Raw genomic sequence first — 22,076 nt, 5'->3', positions numbered from 1 at the left:
GCAGGAATATTCCTTTTTCAACTACGCGTCGATGTATATACAAACAAGGTTTCTTGAAATTTTGCATTTTAAGGATAATATATTATAAAAAGGAAATAATTCCTCCATACTCTGATAACACTATATTATAGTGTATTATATACCCTATATTGTAGTGTAGGTACCTACTATATTATAGTGTTATCAGAATATGGAGGAATTATTTTCCTTTTTATGATATATTATCCTTAAAATGCAAAATTTCAAGAAGCCTTGTTTGTATATACATCAACGCGTAGTTGAAAAAGGAATATTCCTGCCAAATCTTATCAAATTCTATCAACGCGTTTGGCCGTAATCGCGTTACATACAGACAGAAAAGAAAATCCGAGTTAAAACATAGACCTCACTACTATATTATAGTGTTATCAGAGTATGGAGGAATTATTTTCCTTTTTATAATATATTATCCTTAAAATGCAAAATTTCAAGAAACCTTGTTTGTATATACATCGACGCGTAGTTGAAAAAGGAATATTTCTTAATTATGTATATATTATTTATATATCATCTACTTTGAAGATAGGATCAATCAGACTATAGAATTATTGATAATCAATCAGCTGGCAAGTGATTGCATGCAAGGTACCTAGAACACAGAGGTATTCCAGGTACATTGATTGCATGCATTACACAGATGTATGGCCTTGTCTATTTCTATTAGTAGGGTTCCAATATTTTTTAATGCGTGCCCATCAGTATCATTATTCTCACATTCGAAAAACAAATTTGATGGGTGATTGAAAATAAAATAAAAAATGATTAAATGAACTAAATAATGCTGAAGAAATTATAATACCGGGTGTCTATAAATGAATATCGGGGTTTTAACGCTTTATACGATTTATTACATTATACTTACAGTTATTAATGATATGTCAAATGAAAGAGCAACTCAATCAGTTTTTGTTCGTTGGTGAGCAAGATGGTGCGCCACCTCACTGGCATAACGAAGTACGCGATTGGTTGAACGTAACTGTACCCGACCGCTGGATTGGCCGCAAGGGGCCCAATGACAGAGCTTGCTATGCGTGGCCTCCACGGTCACCCGACCTAACGCCATGCGATTTTTACCTTTGGGGTTTCATCAAGGATCGTGTGTATGTGTTTCCGTTACCAGCTGACCTCATTGAATTACGAAAGAGGATTGAAGCAGCTGTTGCAACAATTACAGAAGACACACTACTCAACGTTTGGGAAGAACTCGGCTATAGACTTGATGTGTGCCGTGTGTCAAATGGTGCTCACATAGAATACTTGTAAGCTTGTATATAAAACTGTTTGAGTTGCTCTTTCATTTGACATATCATTAATAACTGTAAGTATAATGTAATAAATCTTATAAAGCGTTAAAACCCCGATATTCATTTATAGACACCCAGTATTCTTGATTGAAAAAGTTAATTCTAAAACAGTTGAGAAATATTTTTTATCAGATGGAAAGATTATCACGGAACTGAATAAATTATCATATGGATACAAATTCAAACGTGAACTGAGTTTATTATCATTAAGCTGCGTTTATAACTTATTGTTAATAACTTAATCCTTATAGATTCTATAGGAATCTATCTCCTATTCTATAGGAGGATGTGAATGAGAAGAATGATAATAACTTAATCCTTAATCCTGATAATAACTTATTGTTAATAACTTAATCCTTATAGATTCTATAGGAATCTATCTCCTATTCTATAGGAGGATGTGAATGAGAAGAATGATAATAACTTAATCCTTATAGATTCTATAAGATTGAACGGAACTTGACAAACACGTATGTTCATAATGTGTATGATAAGTTAGGATAGATTCTATAAGGATTAAGTTATTATCATTTTGTTAATAACTTTGGTATAAACACGAAGCTTCAGTGAGTTTTTGAACTTGGAGAAAACAAATAACAGTTTTTAAGAGTAAATTATGATTCAACTGTGGATTGTGATGATTTAACTGAATCAACTAGAACAGGTGACATCATATACTTGTGGATGAGAAAACTGCGTGAGGTCTACTGTTCACAGAACTACTAGTTCCAATATTCGTAGTTTTAATGCTTTAAACTTTTAGTAATTTAGAATAATTTAGTTTATTACTTCAGTCTTGAATGTGATTCTTCGAATATATAGGCCTATGGGTCCACCCTAAAAAATAATTGTGGAAGGAGTTTATACACTATCATTAATGGTATAGAAAAACAGACTTTCAATTTTTTATTTTTATATTCCATAACATTTTCTCTGGTTTTTTATTGATCTAGCCTATGACATTGATGATTCAGAAATATTAGCAAATAACCTGAATTTTGACATTGCTTCCAATATCATATTATTATAGATTATAAAAAGAGAAAATTTTGTCAAAAAATCTTCGTGAAAATTGAACTTTTCAAAATGTAAGAACTTAATGAATTAATAACAATATCAATTTTTTAAATTCAGTTCATCAAAAAAGTTCGCTGCGGACAGGATTCGAACCTGTGCGGGCAAAGCCCATTGGATTTCGAGTCCAACTCCTTAACCACTCGGACACCGCAGCTGGTGAAAGGATGCTCGCTTAACGGTTTTCTTGAATGTGCTTCGCAAACTGACTCAGACTGGCAGTCATAAGATTAATTATTCACATTCCGTAGTTTCGGAATCCACCTAAAACTCATTCGTCTTTCTTCATCAACCATCTTTACCCCATTTTTGGACTATCACTATGACAATAATTATTATAGTGAAAGTCTCCACTAGAGCATTCAAACTTCGTGAATGAAAGACCTGTCTATATTCTATTTTGTCGCTTTCTTTTCTTTAATTTCAAGTTTCCACTTATTTTTCAAGTTTTTTTCAGTTTTATAACTATAGCCATTTGTCTTGGTGAGGTGGGAACGACTCTAAATCCCAGGATCTTCCTTTATTTCGGTAAAAATTAAAAAATAACAGTCTAGGCCTATAATTAGGCAATGAATGCTCAATAGGGTAAAGAGGCAAATGTTTGGAAGACAATTTTTGACCCCTCAGTTCTGTTAAGGGTAGTGAGGAGGTAAACATATCAAAATTCCCCACCCCTACCCCCTGTGCTAAGGGGTTGGGAGTGGTTTAAAGGTACCGTTTTTTGGTTTCTCGCATAAAACTCAAAAACTATGTACGGTATCTTAAGGACTTGACTGTCATATAACAAATTAAAGCTTACATAATTTCCTACAATATTCATTGTACAACTTTTTTTATATCTCCTCTAGTTTCCGAGATATCCGCTCTTGAAGGTGTGACATTTTTGAAAAAAACACGTTTGCCACTAATTTTTTTCTATTTTTGCTCTTATAACTTTTTAAAAATCAACGGAAAAAATCCATTCTTATTATGAGCACATAGAGCATTAAATTTTCTTCAATTTGATGTATAATTTCAAATTTTTACGAATTTTCCTACATCTTTTGCAGCAGCTTTAGTGTTGAGTGTGATATCTCCATTTTTGCAACAATAGACCAATTAATTGATAAAGGAATTTGGAGGGAATGTTTAAAACAAAATTTTTGACTCTGTTGCTTTGTTGAACCTAGTTAGAAGGAGAACATAATATCAATCCCCATTCCTAACTCATGTGCTAAGGGGATGAGGGTGGTTTAAAAGTTGCATTTTTCATCGTTATGCTTCCACGCTCATATCTTGAGAAGAATGTGTTGAATTGACATAATTAACTATTCCAAAATGGAGCTTGATAAGTTCTCTACACTTTTTGTTCAGTGGATTTTCGTGATATTCCCAACAGTTCCCGAGATATTCGCTCTCGAAGGTGTGTAATTGTTCAAATAACAGGTTTTTATCCAATGTTTTGCTCTTTCAGGGCTGATAACTCTCCAACAATGCATCATAGAGACTGATGCTTATCGTAGGTTTGTAGAGCACTGAATTCTCTTTGAAATGATGTATTATTTCACTATTCCAAGTTTTCCTTCCATTGTTATAGCAGCTTCAATATAGGGGGTGGAATATTCATTGCTGCAACAAGTGTCAACTCAGCGGTTACACACCTTCTACAGAGGGGATAAAGATGCGCACTTTTGCTATGTTCACCTACTAACTAGTCCAAATTAAGCTGCAAAGTCAAAAATTGTGTCACAGGCACCACCTTCAAATGACATTGTCAAACAATCAATTTTTGCAGCAATGAAAATTTCACCCTCTACATTGAAGCTGCTATAACAATGAAAGGAAAACTTGGAATAGTTAAATAATACATCATTTCAAAGATAACTCAGTGCTCAACAAACTCTTCAGACAAATCTTCTAAACAGAGGAACGTGTTTTATTTTTCAATTTACATTCATAAATATTGGAAATCCAATATTCAACAGAGTAAAAATTTATTTTCGAGAGTAATAACATGAGAAAATTAGGTAATAATGATGAAATATTTTAAACTATAACATTCTTTAAAGACATTTCAATTTCCTACAAACTAATGGAAACTATGATAATATATTGAGACTAGATTTAAATAGAATACAAAGTCGCATGGTAGTAATAATAATCAACAATAACAAATTAATTTGACTGTGTCAATGTATATAATAATCATCAGGAGATCTTTGGACAGGGAATTCATTCCCATCGAAGTTCAATGGGTAAGGATCATCCTGACGGGGGAATTGGGGCTGATAAGAGCCCGGGTGGCCTGGCCTGTGGAGTCCCGGAGCCTGGCCAGGGGCCCTCACAAATCCCGGCGGGGCGTAGTTTGGTGCGATAAATCCTGGTGCGTAGCTTGGTGCGAAATTTGGTGCATAGTAAGGACTGTAGAAGGGAGATTGGAATGGTGATACAGGTGGCATTGCTGGTGCAAAAAGACTGAAAAAAAACAATTAATTTATTTTATATCTTTGGTGAAAATATTCAGATACAAATAATATACCCAGGATTTTTAGTAGACTACTTGCATATACAATAATTGGTTCTTGTACACAGTGGAGTTTACAGAATAAAGTGAATGTATTTTATTTAGTACACTCTCAACAAAATATCACCTTTCTTTGAACTACAAGAAATTGGACATCTTTTTGAATGTTTAATGTTTGAATACCTGAGATATTTTGCATAGTAATAGTTTCTTCAACAATTTGAATTTGTCAATCAGAATATTTGTATTTGTGTTGGGAATATGGTTTTAATTTTATCAATGGAATAAATTAATCATAATCTTATCCATATCACTGATTCATTTTTTGTGTACTTTAATTTCTACATAGCCTACTAATTAGAAACATCGATTTGCTGTTGAGCACTCCACGGATTTAGATTAGGCTACAATAAATTGGGAATCCTGTTGTTGATGATGTAATCTTCACGAATTAACATATCTATATATTGGAAAAGTTACATCGTTTCGTTTCTCAGCCTCATTGAGTAATAAGGTTGCTACACATGACTATATAATATACCTACAGGTGGCAATAGACTGATCAGCTTCCTGATCATAAATGAATCCATGGACCTTCTGTTTATGATTAATTTATAAAATGCCGATCCTTCCAATAATATTATCCATATATCTATAGATGCCTCTTTATTATAATAATTCACCATAATACCTCTGGTGTTTTATCATAACATGTGAGCTTATATTAAATCAAATACGAATTTGATGAATGAGTTATCTTGCTTTTGGCTTCAGATTCTATCTTTATTGTGAGATATCAATCAAAATCCGATTGATATCTCAGAGTAGGCCTATATAGTATGATGTATTAACAAGAAAACGAGCATTATTTGTGATTGGCACAATATAATTAGTTTTAAAAATCCTCAATGAGAAGAAAGGTGAGAGTGCAAACCTTTAAGTTATTTTTTGTAAAAGCAGAGCTATGACTGGGCTATACAGTACATGGATACTGTCAAAAACGTTGGGTCTGTTTCATATCAGAATAGCTACTTTGTAACCCTACTATTTACGATTATTGAGATTTAAAAATTGTTCTGTGTAACAACTGACATTATTTATATATTATTATGATAATATTATTTGTTCACAGCAGTATCAGTCATAGGCTATATTATTGAATGAATTTCATAATAATAATAATTGTATATCATTTGTCTTTCAATTCAGAATATTGAGCACAAGTGTGCAAGTGAAAAATCTATTAATATTCACAATCTCATATCTCAAACTTCCATTTCCATAACCATATTATATGCATTCTATAGCCCATATTCATAAATTCAAGCTAATTAATATAAGCCTTATTTCTAGCGTGCAAAAGATAGTACCTCTCAGTAAGTGATTCATTTAAAATGAATCATTCCCAAAATTTGTAGTTTACTATGATGTAATATTTTAAACGTGATGTGATATTCAAAATGGCTTATATACTGTCAATTTGTGTATAGAGTGGAGAGTTTTGTTTTTGATCTATAAACAAGACTGAATTCTTAATCGAATAATATTACTGTAAGTAATTATTGTTTGCTCACCCGCCAAATAAATTCTGCTGCAGCCTTGTACCGGCATAATTACTTCCATGAACCACCCCTCCCACCACGGCATCTGCCAACGCATGTCCCCCACGGATCAAGTGACCCAGGCCAAGGATCCTTCCTTCTCCCTCTCCCTCTCCCTCTCCTGCACCCTCCTCTGACGTCTCTTTCGGTTCCTCCCTGACCTCTTGTGCGACAACCAGCGAGACCATCATTGCCAATGCGAGCCAACTGTGCACTCGCTTCATCTACAAAACAAACGCATATTTACTGTAGTAACTTAACTTCAAAATAAAAGTAAATTAACTACATAAGGTAATAATAGGGTGAGTGAATTAACTATTTACAGTAGTAAATTGTAGACTATATTATAATAGGCCTGTTGTATATTATGATCAATAATAGTATTTATTTGATTGTATACCGTACGTCACCAAGTAATGTAGGTATAAGAAAACGAATAGTGCACTAGGAATGTGCACTTTCTTGTTCATAGGTTGTATTTACTTGATTCTTGTTCTATTCAGATTTTTTAAAGTAAAAATCAAAGTGTTCATCATATTTTCAATTCTGCGCAACATGTATCTTTAATGTCACTTTAATGTCATTTTCAAGTGAATGAACAAAATAGACAAGTAATTCATCCATTCATTGTACAAAACACTATAATCATAAAATTAATTGGCATATAAACAGGGATGAAATTGGAGGAAAAACTAGGCTGAGCCTGTAGGCCTACTATTTCTCTACAAAAATGTTGATGTTATCCAAAGGTTATACTGTAATTTAATGAAATCACACACTGCTTCGTCACTTGATTTTCGGTCCAGGAATAATCATTTGAAAATTTTGAAGGTTGACTTAATAGGCTACTTCAAATGAATTATATATTACAAATAATGCCAAAAACCCATTAATTTTAATTTTTTACGTGAATTTATTTTGATACAAGTACAGTAATAAAGTAATAGATAGAAAAGTAATTAGTTTAGTCCTTTGAAGGGGGAAATCGTAGTTCAGGGATGAAATAGGCTATAAGCCTGAAGAAGGTCTAGCTTATTTTACATTTTAAACATCATCTTTAAGTCTTCATTAGTTAGCAATAATCACACATTTATTGAGAACATTATCTGTAATAAATAATTCCACAAATTAGAAGCCTGCTGTGGAGAGACAGTTGTTATTATTTTTGTAAAGATTCATGTATCCATTCATTTTCTAATTATTTATTTATTGATTCAATACCATATAGGCCTACAATCATTCTCATTCATTTCTTTATCGATTTAATTATACAAAATTTATTCCTATCAACTAACTGTCTCTTTACAGGATTAGGCGGAGAAAATATTAATTTCTCAATTTATTGAGTAGACTTACTCGAAAATTCCCGTGGAAAATGATAAAAGTTTTAGAAAGACTGATATTCTCCACTTGAAATAAGTGTGTGAGAAATTCATAGTGGGTGAAATATACTCATAAAATTGAAAAGCGTACAACTAGTTATATTTTTAATTATTCTGGTGAACGTATCATACCAAGAAAGAATAATTATTATTCTAGTTTCACATTCCTCAAGTATGAAAGCACTATCCATGGTCTTCACTTGAAATAAGAATGATCATACAGTCATTCATCACTTGTGTTTTCAAATGTATTAGGTACTGTACTCAATCTATTAGAAGTATTCTATTCAATAAACATTTTCATAACAGGTTGAGAAATGCTAATAAGATCGAATTCACAAATTTTTAGCTGCCAATATATGTTGGTCTTTGATTTTTAATCTATTATTATAATCATAGGCATAGTTATAGGCATAATCTATTATTTATAATCATAGAAGTGCCTCATATCTGAAAAACATGTCAATAAAATAATAGATCCCTTTTCATTACTCACCCTTAAAAATATTTCAATGCGGTTCGAAGGGAGGAAACGTGTAGAACTCACTGAAATCTCAAATATAAATGTTCTCAATAGTCAGTTCAACAGTTCAGACATATTATATACTCAAGCTAGCAATTTTATGATCACTCCAGTAACTACTAAAACTCTATAAATAATGCCTACGATATTTATTTCGTTTCAGTACAACTGTTACTCAACATTTGGGTTTCCCACTATCAATAAAGTCAACTAGTTTTAGCGCTGATGCATAGTCTGGTTATAAAATCGAAAATAATGATGTAACAAGCCTATGAGTTTAGAGGATTGGTCAATATTTTGTTGATAAATTTAGGCATGCAGGTGCCTCACCAAACGCAGTTTATGATAATCAATCAAAATATCTTAATTCCATTTCTCCCCGGCTTGAATTTCTTGAGTGTCTCAGGGGATTTAAACGCGAATTGAACTAATAGTTTTTCATATCTTTCAATCGCTTTTTACTGTAAAACTAATAAGTACCTAGATTTATGAAAGTGTTTCTATTAACTCTGTTGATAAGTGTGACTCTTATTGACTTGGGAGATGAGGGTCGACGAATTGATTAAGAATAATAATATACGTGTAGTTCACGATCAGTATTACATAATGATCTTCCACAAGAGAAATGATTTTATAAAAAAGTCATATGGAATATATAGAATGCAATAGGATGAATGTTATCAAACACAATAAGTGATTCAATAAAACATAAAACATTCAAAAATCCTATAAAAAGATACAATTATTGTATTCGTATGTCAGTCTATTTATGATGAAATAAATTGCTATTCAGTACAGTATATCATACATTTGTTGTAGCCTACTTACGGTATGCATTATTGGATTATATTTTTTGATTAGAGATAAAAATGGTTTTAACCTTAACTGTTTGGAATTTTTTGATGCTGGTATATATTAATATTGATGAACTAATTTTCAACAATTTTTCGAACATTCAAGATAAATTCAGAGCAATCACTGATCGTTATGATGAAATTCGATGGCCTAGAGCTTTTTAATGTGCATTAATATAATCATAGAGAAACAATAGCGTAAGTAATACGCTAGCGTATAGTAATAGCGTAATACCTATCGTTTCTCTATGATATAATGCATTCTGGCAATAACATCAAATCAATCGTGGGCCACCTATTAAGAAAACAAGATTCAACTGATTTATTCATTTGAATTGAAGAGTTTGAGTTTGAATAATGAATAAAGATTGGAGTAACGTCTGCACGTAGAATATATTTTTTATCAAACAATATAATTCTCTCAAACTGACTCATAAATAGGAAGAATACGATTACTAGTAATGAAAAGGATACATATATAACTTCGGGAATTAAAAGAATTAATGCTGTTTTGTACCTTGCACTACAATTTCTTAGTATAGCAGTATGCAAGGCATGAAAAAGAAAGTTTCTTTCACAATTAATTGTTGAACTGATGATCTACAATACCTAAAACCCAGATTAAAAATCAACGATTAAAAGTAAATTGAGTTTTATTCATCGCAATATAATAGAAATAATAAAACAACAATTTCAATGAATATAGATTTTAATAAATAGGATACATCAAGAAAATAAATTATTATTGATGAATATACAAATGTACGTTGATGAAGGAAAATAAATAATTGTGTGCTATAAATTATGATGAAATAACACACATAAACAGGAGAAAGTTGACTGCTAAGAATTGAGGCATAAAATATGCCATTGTTGTAGCAGCACGTTGTTCCATTTCACGCGTAGATCACTTCAGTTATACGAAATATATTGGTAACCTTGGCTAGGAGGGAAGAACCTGCAAGAGAAAGTGCCAACAGCCTGAATTTAATAAGAACATTGTCGGTGGTGGAACACGTTCATATGAAAGAGTATAGAATGTGATCACATTGAACTGATAACATTAGCATACATCCTATACTCTCGGCGAAAAAGGTAACAAATATCTCATTAAAGATTTTAAATTTCAATGAGAGAAGTTTATGGATTATAGTGATTATTTATTGTAGTCTCTTTTTGAAATGAAAAATTATATAAACTCCACAAAGATAAAATATTTTCACGTATAATCATATTATAAATCATATTTCATAAATGATAATAATTTATAATCATATTTCATTAATTTATAATAATTTTCATAATACTATGATTATTAAGTGTGAAAAACTTAAATAAAACAATAGTGCAACTGGATCATGATGCAAAAATTATATACGGTAGCAGCCTATGTTTTGACTCTTGGAGAGCGCCATCGAAATAATCAATTCGAAAATGATTTCTTATTTGAATACAATTGGGCTTCAAAAGTCATAATTCTCTATGCATAGTGGGTAATATCGGGGACCGAGCTTCGCTCTGGAGTACAAAAGCATAACAAATTTATTACGAAAGAAGAAATTATAATAACATTCATAACATTCGTACAGAAATGTTCTATCTAATCACAGTAAATTCCCAGAGGAATGCACAAATTTCCCTCACAAATTTTAATCCTGATTATCTTCACGTGAACCAAATCAGAGAAGACCACTTCAAAAAGATGGATCTATTGGAATTAATCCGGATTGAAAATAACCCGGCTTTTTTGCAACCGGCACTAAGTACCTTATTGAATGATTACAAAAGTTCAACAGCTGAGTCATAATTTTGACACAGTCCCACACACATGAACTCGCTCACTCACTTCCATCACCAACAGATGACGAAATGATTATTATAAGCTGTTTTTCCAAGGATGAATAAAAATTATCCTTTTAATGTCCTTCAGCTAGTTTTCCCAGGGATGAGACCACCTAACGCAATCGAATCTTTATATTATAAACCTACTATGTTCTGAATTTCGTGAGAATCGTTAGAGACGTTTTCGAGATCCAGTGAAATACAAACATATAAACATCTAAACATCGAAGGCGGGATGCACACCGGAGAAACGGATTTCGTGAAGCCCTCTTTCATGAAACTTGTTTCATGCAATCCGTTTCACTCGCGCATGCATACAAAAGAAACGTTCCCTGCTTAATCTTATCAGTCGATTGCGAGCAGCTTTCGTTTCACGTTTCCTGAAACTTTTTTCACGAAACGCGTTTCTCCGGTGTGCATCCCGCCTAAACATCTATAAACATATAAACAGAAGTTGCTCGTTTAATACTATATGATAGTTGATATGAATAACATCTAATAATCTTCAGTTACTGGTTTTAGGGTGTGTTCACATGAGCAACTTTACTTGGTGCAACTTTTTCTGTGTGGAATAGAACACAAGCAATTCCTATCTAAACTGGGTACACTGTAATCTGCAATTATTGTTCTATTTTGTAGGGTGTCTGCGTTGAAGCTTGAGTGACACGATTACTACGCTTCCACTCCTAGTAGACAATAACACATCCGGACAAAGTTTGGGACAAAAGTAGGGAAAATCTTCTCCAACACCAATTCTTAGAATTTGAATTTTTCAAATGCTATCACATTCTGATTTTCATACTGAATCTCAAGGAATTTGATTTTTTCCTCCTACGACAAATTTAAGCTTTACATCGTATTGTATGTTGACATGCCAATCTGCTCTCAACTGCAAGGGACAAAGGAGCTGTATTTGTTCAAAATTAATGAGTTACAGCTATTTTGTTAAAACAGCTATTCTTTGAAAACTGCCTTTGAACTAAGTTGCTCTATTGAGGCAGGGGTGTAATTTCTGTAGATTTCTACCTGCTGTTCTGCAACTTAGCTGCTCTATGTGAACTCACCCTTAGGACTTGTTCACACTAGAGCAACTAAGTTGTAGAACAGCAGGTGGAATTCTACAAAAATTACACCCCTAGCACACTTGAGCAACTTAGTTCAAAGGCAGTTTTCAAAGATTAGCTGTAACTAGAGGGCATTCATTACTTCTAAACACAAAAGCTTTTTTGTCCTGTCCTCAGTATTCAGTAGTACACTGCTTCAATCACTGCTACAATCCGATATAAAGCTTAAATTTCGTTGTGGGAGAAAAAATCGGATAAAACCCATCTGAATGGTGGCATGAAACAGCCAAGGGAGAACAATACAAACATGAGACCTATTGGTCGATAAAGGGTGTGGGTACATAGACAAACATTTTTGTTTCAACTATTCGGGTGAGGAATAGAAAGCATTTTCTATCCACCTAGCACACTGTCAACCTGTGTCGACAAGTGATTTTCAATTATGCCAGTTGTTTCATTTCCACTAGCCATAGTACTTTTTGTTGGTGTTAATAGTGTTAACTGAATTGCATACTGTAACAAACATTGCGACTTTTGATTTTTGGAGGAAATACATCTGATTATAATTGAACAAAGTTTGGGACCATAGAACAATGACTTTAGGTGAAATGAAACAATCAGATCTAAAAATATTTTTGAACATGAATTTTGAGAAATCTGAGTTTTTAAAATTCTATATCATTCTACTTGTCTTACTGAACCTCAAGAAATCTTATTTTTCTCCCATGATGAAATTTGAGCTTCATATAGTATTTTTCTCTCAACTGACAAGCAACGGACAAAAATAGTTATTCATGCTTCACTGCATTCATAAAACAAAATAGAAAAATCACAGATTGACAGTGTGCCAGGTGGATATGAAATGCTTGTGTTCTATTCCCCACTATACAAGTTGAACCAAAACTTTGCAAGTGTGCGCTCGCCCTTACCTGTCAAAGGTCTCACGTTTGTATTGTTCTCCCTTGACCGTTCCATGACCCCATTCAGATGGGGTTTAACCAAAAAATCAAATTTCTTGGGATTCAATCGATATGAATTCATATCAATATGAAAAGCAAAGTGTAGTAGAATTAAAAAAAAAACAAATATCTCAAATTCCATGTTCTAAAACTTAGTATTGGATAAGATTTGCTCTAAATTTGTTCTACGTTCCCAAATTTTTTCCACATGTGTTATTGTCTACTAGGAGTGGGAGCGTGGTAATCGTATTATTATTCATGCTCCAATGCTGTCACCCTACAAAATAGAACAGTTGCAGGTTACAGTGTACACAGTATATAGGAAACGCTATTCTATTCCTCACAGGAAAAGTTGCTCTCAATCAGTTGACAGTGTGAACAGACCCTAAAACTCAGATCACGTTCTACAAAAACATGATAGTTTATTATTGAGAGGACATTGCCATAACACAGGAAATTATTCCTTCATGCAACAGACTATTTAATTTCTCAAAATTCTTTCCTCAAATTATTATCGCAAGGCTTTGAACAATAATTGTATGAAGTATAAAAATGATGAACAATGTGAATAAATAGGAGGAATAGTTTAAAAACCATGAAAAATACTCAATATCGTTATGAATAAATTCATAGGCAAAGAAAAACCAATGGAATTTATGATTATTTTCTTATCATATTCATAATAATGTTTGATCAAATTTGAAACAGTAACTCCAAATTAATGATTGTTATTATTATAATCTAAGGAAAATATTTATGTTATTTTTCGTAGATTATAGTAATACAAATTATGAATGAATCATACCAGTAGGGTACTTGTAGATGATTCATCATCCAATAATAATTGAAATCTATACTTCAATGACTAGATAAAATCTAAGTAATTACTTGAGGACAATAATGGGAAACATCAATTAAATATGAATGGCAGAGTTTGTATTTTCTTTGTGAATAGAAACTTGAGAGAGTGAGATGGATACGAGTATTTTTAGAAAAATCGATTGGAATATACGAATTTTTCATGAAAAACATATTTTAGATAATACAATTCAGTATTTACCTCTGTATAACTGTATCCAAAACACGAGTGAAGAGTGGGAACAAGTCCCTTGATCTCAGATTACTCCTGAGTGTGTCGAGAAGTACAAAAATGAGAGCGTAGACATCATTCATAGCACTCATGATGGTTCTTCCTCTCACCACATGGATGTTATTGGATAGAATGTCTGCGTCGATAGTTTTATTGGCAAGTTCATCGACATCCAATTCGGTCTCAGATTTGGCTTCACGGACTCTGTCTGTTGTGGTGGTATTTTCAGGCTCAACAGCTGCTTTAACATCAGCTTGTTCTTCCACCAGGTTTGATGGAGACTCACTTTCGGGCGTTTCCAGGGATGGAGCGGGTTCTACTGATGTGAGGAAAGTTGCAATGATGGTCATGACCACAAGATAACCCTGAAAAATAAACATTGTTTTTTCTTTAAAAAATGTACCAGTACTGTAATTATTTCTACTGGACTTGAGAATGGAAATGTCCTTTATAGGGGAGTATTTAGTCACAAGAATTTATTGAGACAACAGGTTTCTCCTTATATATGTTTATATACATGACATGCTAACATGAAAACAATAATCACAACATAGTTGTTTTACATAGTTGCAACAGCCTTCCACTCCTTGAAATCAATAAATCAGCTTAAAATAGAATTTAATGAAAAAAATTCTAACAACAAACAATAGAAAGAAAATTTGAATTGAACGAACTAGATATTAAATGAACTTACACCCAAACCCATTATAATCTGAAAAATTAATGAAATTTTAATACAAGAAATGATAAGACTTCTGAAAGTACCGTATTCCTCAATATTTAAAATATGAATATTATACTCATCAATTTTATATGATATCATAAAAGCCAACAACTTCAAAATTTAAAGATTTGGACGAAAGAAATTGAATTAAATAAATAGAAGAAGAATGAATGATAATAATGAAACAACTCTGGCAACTGCTTATAAGGAGATACAATAAGCAGCCGCGGCCTCGATCCTTGCTGTTGTTACTCTATATCAAAGCTATTCAGAATTTTACGAAATTTGATGCCAGAACAGAAAAAGATATCTAGGCGTTCAGAAACGGGGTTGAAGAGATTCTGAATTGTGTTGATAGGGGAGTTGCAGTGACTCATTGTTCTGGAGCGAGCAACAAGAAATGAAAATGTGGTAGTGAGGACTTGAAAGACCTTACACTTTTCCTCATGTCAGGCTTATGTTGAATTTGATAGAGAAGCAAACAAACAAGAGATATATAACGTATTTAATATGAATAACTCACAGAGTCAAATTTTCCCTATCAATATCTCATTTGATCAACTCACTAATTGAGTGATCTCTACGAATAAATTCGGAAGTACGGTAGTCTACTTGGATCTCAAAAAATCCAGAGCTCAATTACGGTTTCAAACAGAATAGGCTAGTAAAAATCAGTTTATTCAGTTTACTGTAGAGCTGTTATGAAATTTGAAATTCCTGGATTAATTTTCAATTAAATTTTGATAATTTTCGAGAAATAATCTAATCAATCAAAATATCAGTCCTATTGAATGTCATTGTAAGAGTTGAATAAACAATTTTCATATTTTTAAATGGGAGAATATTTTTTTTTTGAAATTGAAAAATTCACTCGCAAAAATTTGAATGCATTATGGCCTTTTTTCACAGTGTGTATAGTAGCCTACTTACTCTCTAGAATAATATTGATTTATCTTTGTTATTTCAAATAAAAATTCTAAATTCGATCATTAATTCATTAATGAGAGCTAAAGATAACACGCTTGGATCCATTATTATATTATCTATCGAATAAACTAATTCCTTTTTCTCTGTTCTCATCATCAATTATCAAAATAAATTATTACAAATCGAACAAATATTTGACTGCATCTCATGTTTAAATAAATACATAGAAAAAAGTGTGTGAACAAATATTCTAGTTCCTTATAGTATCACCATAGAGAAACAATAGCATAAGTAGATATCCCATGGTATAGGGCGTTCATGTCGTAACTTTTACTGTTATCTCAAGCTGATAGTCCACGTAGTTCTTTCCTGTGAAGCTTTATGTCGCTGTTAGTCTCTCATATTGTGCCGTTCATACACTCTTACCCTATCAAAACAGTGAAAATCGACAATAATCGACAGTAATCGGCTTGAGATAACATTAAAAGTTGCGACATAAACTCATTATACCATAGGATATCCACTTACGCTATTGTTTGTCTATGATAGTATTGACTTATATTATCATTACTCTAGCAGCTAAATTGTTGAACTTGTATAGTTAAAATTCAGTTTTTGAAACGTCCAAAAATTGAACTATTTATTTTAAACTTATGATACTTACGTTAAAATGCATCGTGATAACTATTTTAGTCCACATAAACACTCAACTTGATATTTATCACTCGACCACTGAACATAGACTGCGGCTCAATTGAGATTTTGAATCAAATCATAAGCTGTAGCACTGTCACTTTCTTTATCAAAATAGACGACCCATATATCCCTTGGAAACACTTTCTATGTATGAATGTTCGCAAGTGAAAACAATTAACGGTATTATATGTGACTAAGAATTGTGAATCCTTTGTTGTGTCTTTATTAAAGGATTGTAAGGAAGGGTGAAATCACTTTCTAATAGGACACTGTCCAAGGAATTACCATATTTGGTTTGAGTAGACTGTCATGAGACCCCTCCAAATATAATTTAGCCTATGCAGGACATGAATAGTAACAAACACAACAAATACATTATTCCCGATTGCATTTCATTGTGACAATAATGTTCAGCTTGTACAGTTCCTCTCAATATGGATTTGCTATTCCATTGATAAGTTGATACAGTTTGTAAAGTAAAGAATTTTATAGAAAATATATTTAAGCATGAAAGCTCGCTGATATAAAATTTGATATATTCATGAGAAACTTATAAATACAGTGATATAATACTTACGTCGATTATGAAGAGAAATTGAAATACAACTACACGGTACTGTATACTATGTTTATTTTCTAATAATGTTATTCGTTTGAAAAGTTATTTTAAACTAATGTCGATTACACTGGAGTACATAAACCGCAGTAGGCTAAGATTCTTAAATAGGTATATTCACATACTGGCAAACTATAGGCTATCCTATCCAATCTTTCAAATTATTGACAGTTCAAAAGTAGTTGTGACTGATTAAATATTATTATATTTTTACTTAATGGAAGATATTTTGTCAGAGATCAATGGATTGTCAGGATTCTCTCAAAACTTCACTGTTTTGGAAAGACAAAAAAATCGTTTTTATCATATTAAAGTACTTACAATACTGTAACTGGAAATCCATTAGGAAAAACAAACAAAAAAGTAACGAATAATTTGGTAAATATTTATTCAATTATGAATGTGATAAAATTATGATTGATATCTTCACTTATGATAAAAAACAATTACTTTCTCCGATCACAATGTTATAAAATAGCTCTAGACAAGAAGTTCTGAAGAATCAGATGATGATTCACGATTTTTCTTAGTCACGCCTTTCATGATAATTGGTCTCTTTTTCTTAGATGGTTTCAATAGGGTTGAATCCTTGATGCTGTGTTGCTCTGGTGAAGGATGTGGCTGGAGGAAGCTGGGTTCATTGAAGTAGTCCATTATTTCAAGTTTATCTATATCATATGGATAACTGACACCATCGCCGGACTTATGACCATCTAAATATGGCCGATAATGGTAAGGAGATTGGTAGGCACCATGGTATGCTGGAGGTGGTCTCTCTAAAAAGAAATAAATAATTGATAAATGTGAAATTTAGAAATTTCAAACTTTAAACTTTAGGCAAAAATGGTTTTTGAATAATTGTGAAGATATCATTAGAAACAGCAGAAAATAATGTGTGCGTGAATATACTGACTTTGGATCAAACATAATAAATTGTGAATATAAACTCTCCAAACTGGAAAATTTTTGTCAGTTGGCCGACTACAATATTGGTAGTAGGCCTACAGATTAGTACTACTGGTGATACTCTCAGTTATTTGAAACATATTAACTTGAAAAAGTTATTAATTACTTTGTTATTCCGGAATTTAAGTCGTAGCCTTATTGTAGCCAGCTTGATAAGTTTTCTCATTTTTTGAGAAGTAAATGAACAAGTCATTGTATCGTGTATTTCTTGTGTCAAGCCAATCAATCTGAAGTATTTCATGAAAATTTCATGGACTTTCATCACGGGTCTTTCGCCATCTTCATAGACTCACAACAAAAGAGAGTCGGGGGAAACCCAATTAAAACGATTTTATAAAAAATAATATTTTATGAGAGAGTTCCGTTTTATTATAAACTAAATGATGATAATTATGATACTAACATTTGAATACGTGTTTTCCCAAAAATTTTAACACACTCATAGAAGAATTAGAATACAAATAGCCTACATCATTTTAGCATTGTTGAATCCGAAAAGATGAAACCATCACAAATTGGAGGCAGAAGAGCGAGACAGAATTCGAAAAAAGTGCAGATACTCTAGGCCAAAAAAATGTCTCCTCTTCGTCAATTAACTTGAATAAATTGTATAAATAAAGTCCCACTATAGTATAAATAAGAATTACATTTTATTTAAATAATAATAAATATTATTTCTATCATCAAACGAGAATCCTCAGGGAGGTTGGCAGACTCTGATTTGGTTTTTTGTTTGTTAATTGATAAGGTATAATATACTCGAATTTCCTCATTAAGAGGTAAGTTGGTTAAACTCCTAGCAGCTAATATTGAGATCATTCCTGTACAAAAAATAATTTTTCATAAATGATTCTTATCTCAATTTTTTTAATCTTGTGTAACAATTATCTAAAATTAGCAAAATTAGTGAAATTATTCCAGTGATAATTGGATATTGTAGGAATCCTCACCTGCAGCTAATCCCGTGACAATACCGCTCGACACACGATGAGCGAGGCTTATGAGTACATTACTCACAATGTTCCTCACCATAGGAGCAAGCACTGAGCTTAAATGGCTGTTAACCAGACTCGGGCGTTCAGGGAATATTGTGGGGTAAGCTGGTGCCTCATGGTAGCTTGGAAACGATGGCCTGTGGTGGATATCATCAACCACATGGACTGGTAAATGCTCATGATGGTCGTATCCACTATGTAACAGATAGTTGGGATTAGGTCCATAGTGACCGCCATGGGTGAGAGGTGTGGTCAAGGTGTGGATTGGTTTTGGTCTTGGCACTTCATGGTGGTTTTTCCTGGCAAGTTCTTCGTCGTCATCGTGGAGATAGTTTTTGCCAGATCTTGCATCTTGAAGAGGTGAAGATGATGCACGCAACGTGATCACGAGCAGTAGGAAGAGTGCTGCTGGATTTACCTGTAGATATAAAAATGATACTGTACTGAGAGGATATTGTAATTTACTTGCATAGCTATACCTAGAATAAGCTTAACCTCCAACTGATAATGATGCATTGAGCATCGAACCCCTGAATTTTGTAGGAATAAAAAAAAATATCTTTATTCAAGCTTGCATGGATTACTTGTGCTTGTAGAGAGAAAGTAATATTATGTTTTGAGTTAGATATCAATGTTCGGCAAGGAGCAGCAAGCTTAATCTTATCAAAACAAGCAATTTTGCACTCATGTTTGTATAAGCGTATGTTGTGATCTGTGCCACACGAATGGTAATAAAGGTATGAAACAAAACAGTAGGTATTGAAGGTATTGAAAGTTTCGAGAGTTTTTACGATTTCAAGAAGATTGAGATGAACTCAGTAATTTCATTCTGGAATTCCCGAAAATGACACTCATAGATCAGTGACCAGTATTCCCCAGCTTTATTTCTCCAATGAATGGAAATATTAAACAACAATAATAAGTCTTAAGTAATAATGCATAAAAAATAAAAAGGTTGCATCAACATGGTTAATTTTTGGAGTGACTCTTGTCAATAGTTGCTCTTGCAACTGTTTAGATCAATCTAATATACCTGCTAATTTTATTCTTTTGATATACCTATGAATTTAGAATTCATTATGTTGTTATATTTGTAACTATGATCATTTTAACTTATTCACTATTCCCATGTTGATGCATGTGCAACTCATAAGAACTACATAGATTGACATCACATAGTTTGAATAACATAAATCACATATGCCTATATAATCAATATGAGTATTGTTTTAATTGATTCAAAATAGAATAATTATTATAAAAGAGTTAATTGAACCTTACTCACATTGAAAGCGTTCTTCATACTGTATCCGGACATCCACAAGCACATAACTTGACTTACAGTGGTTTGTTTCTGGAAGTAGAGATGTTATTACTGAATTTATAAGAGTTACATCAAGTCATTAATGAGGGTTCATTTGACTTTCATTCGGGAGTGGGTATTCCCATAAACACTACCGTTAATTGCAAACCTCGATTGGGAGGATAAATCAAATTGCTTGGAAAGTACCGTATCCAACACTGTGAGTGATTTATTACGCTACTTGGCGAATATTATTTGTGACATTGGAGGAATTATCAACACAAGTTGAATTCCCAGTACCGGTGAATTATATTAATTAATTCCCAAAACCATGAATGGATACCTGAGAAGAACGCTTCACAAATATTACTCCTTAAGGCAGAGTTAGGATATTACCTTTAAAAATATCTTCATCGAGGAATTTCTAAAAAAATGAAATAATGGATTCAACATGTTACTTTATTATTTATATTCTTCATGGAATAAACAGGAATACATAATCAAATACTTAGAACTAGTTACATGAGCATGATAGACTATTTTTAATTCATAATTTTGCTCTTATTTGGGAAATTTCAATAGCAATAAAAACAAATTGGCTGATTTCCCTAGCATTTCAGATTAAAAGTATGTAGCTCTGTAAGTAGGTGTTATTTAAGGTGTATTTTGCATTTTTGTATCAACTAAGCTAACATAATTTTTTGAAAATTCAATAACGCATAATTATTAGTGTCGTTAACCAATGTTTTTGCGTAAACTGGTACAGCATTATGAATTGGCGTAATATAACGGTAACATTGGTTGTCATCAATTTATAGCGAGAGTCTTTTAAAAGGGATGAGGCGGGTAATGTTTGACGATTCCTGCGTATTTGTATCCATATTTCTTTACAAAAAAGAAATAAAATAATGACTACTGCCTATTGATGATTCCGGGAGAAAAAGACTATAACATATTCTCGGGTTTACTCATCTATCTCGGTAACTTTGTGTCCAAAGGACGTAACCATTCTATACGAAATTGAATATTACTTAATTTCCCATAGGCTAAGTTTAATCTGAAAATCATTTCTGTATCTTCTAGGCTGTAGTTTTTGAGATATCCGTTCTTGAAAGTGTGATATTTCAGAATATACCGTTCTGCTTCCAGTTTTTTTTGTTTCATAGCTTTCAACATTCATGGAAAAATCCGTGCTGATTATAAGCTTAAACAGTATGGTTAATTTAAATCTCTTCGATTTGATGTAATTTTTGGTTTCATAGCTTTTAACATTCATGAGGAATTCCGTGCTGCTCATAAGCTTATACAGTAGATATAATTAAAGTCCATTCGATTCGTTGTATATTTTTAATACCCATTTCATGCGATTCTCTGCAATTGTTGAGTGTGAAATCTTCATCAGTTTTGCAAAAATATGATCAGTAGACAGATAACTTTGGAGGGAATGATTGAGACACAATTTTTGGCTTTTCAGCTTCGGTTGGACTTGTCAGATGGTGAGAATATTAAAAGTCTCAAATTTTCATACAAAAATTCACTCTTTCAGGGCTTATACATCTTTAACAATGTATCAGAAAAATTAATACTAGTAATACTGTAATTGGAAAAATTCAA

General features: G+C 32.4%; 3 protein-coding genes and 1 non-coding gene across 4 annotated transcripts; all 4 read right to left on the bottom strand.

The window, feature by feature from the left end:
• Window positions 1-2,492: 2,492 nt before the first annotated feature.
• Window positions 2,493-2,574, bottom strand: Trnas-cga. The gene has a single exon. It is a non-coding gene; the product is annotated as a tRNA-Ser (tRNA).
• A 1,783-nt stretch (window positions 2,575-4,357) lies between these two features.
• Window positions 4,358-8,605, bottom strand: LOC111048353. The gene is made up of 3 exons (XM_022334227.2): window positions 8,400-8,605; window positions 6,495-6,745; window positions 4,358-4,871 (listed from the first exon to the last, which is right to left on the bottom strand). Exons 2-3 carry the CDS (start codon window positions 6,743-6,745, stop codon window positions 4,586-4,588), a joined length of 537 nt encoding a protein of 178 aa, XP_022189919.2. The 5' UTR covers window positions 8,400-8,605; the 3' UTR covers window positions 4,358-4,585.
• A 1,344-nt stretch (window positions 8,606-9,949) lies between these two features.
• LOC111043883 lies at window positions 9,950-17,013 on the bottom strand. The gene is made up of 3 exons (XM_039437850.1): window positions 16,551-17,013; window positions 14,206-14,600; window positions 9,950-10,238 (listed from the first exon to the last, which is right to left on the bottom strand). Exons 1-3 carry the CDS (start codon window positions 16,584-16,586, stop codon window positions 10,193-10,195), a joined length of 477 nt encoding a protein of 158 aa, XP_039293784.1. The 5' UTR covers window positions 16,587-17,013; the 3' UTR covers window positions 9,950-10,192.
• Window positions 17,014-17,196: 183 nt separating this feature from the next.
• Window positions 17,197-20,521, bottom strand: LOC120353581. Its single transcript, XM_039437849.1, has 3 exons — window positions 20,445-20,521; window positions 19,115-19,577; window positions 17,197-17,974 (listed from the first exon to the last, which is right to left on the bottom strand). The coding sequence occupies exons 1-3, from the start codon at window positions 20,487-20,489 to the stop codon at window positions 17,679-17,681; spliced, it is 804 nt and encodes a 267-aa protein (XP_039293783.1). The 5' UTR covers window positions 20,490-20,521; the 3' UTR covers window positions 17,197-17,678.
• Window positions 20,522-22,076: the final 1,555 nt, after the last annotated feature.

This window comes from Nilaparvata lugens, chromosome 11, assembly GCF_014356525.2.
Source record: "Nilaparvata lugens isolate BPH chromosome 11, ASM1435652v1, whole genome shotgun sequence".
NCBI classification, from domain to species: domain Eukaryota; kingdom Metazoa; phylum Arthropoda; class Insecta; order Hemiptera; family Delphacidae; genus Nilaparvata; species Nilaparvata lugens.
This window is presented reverse-complemented; position numbering and strand designations above follow the sequence as displayed.

Coding starts and splice junctions, on each gene's coding strand:
- LOC111048353 (XM_022334227.2), bottom strand. CDS start 6,745: ATGAAGCGAGTGCACAGTTGGCTCGCATTGGCAATGATGGTCTCGCTG. Junction 4,872..6,494: donor CAGCAGAATTTATTTGGCGG/GTGAGCAAACAA, acceptor GTTTTTTTTCAG/TCTTTTTGCACCAGCAATGC.
- LOC111043883 (XM_039437850.1), bottom strand. CDS start 16,586: ATGTGGACTAAAATAGTTATCACGATGCATTTTAAC. Junction 14,601..16,550: donor TTATCACGATGCATTTTAAC/GTAAGTATCATA, acceptor TTTATTTTTCAG/GGTTATCTTGTGGTCATGAC. Junction 10,239..14,205: donor TTGGATACAGTTATACAGAG/GTAAATACTGAA, acceptor TTTCTCTTGCAG/GTTCTTCCCTCCTAGCCAAG.
- LOC120353581 (XM_039437849.1), bottom strand. CDS start 20,489: ATGTGCTTGTGGATGTCCGGATACAGTATGAAGAACGCTTTCAAT. Junction 19,578..20,444: donor GTATGAAGAACGCTTTCAAT/GTGAGTAAGGTT, acceptor TTATATCTACAG/GTAAATCCAGCAGCACTCTT. Junction 17,975..19,114: donor TGTCACGGGATTAGCTGCAG/GTGAGGATTCCT, acceptor ATTTCTTTTTAG/AGAGACCACCTCCAGCATAC.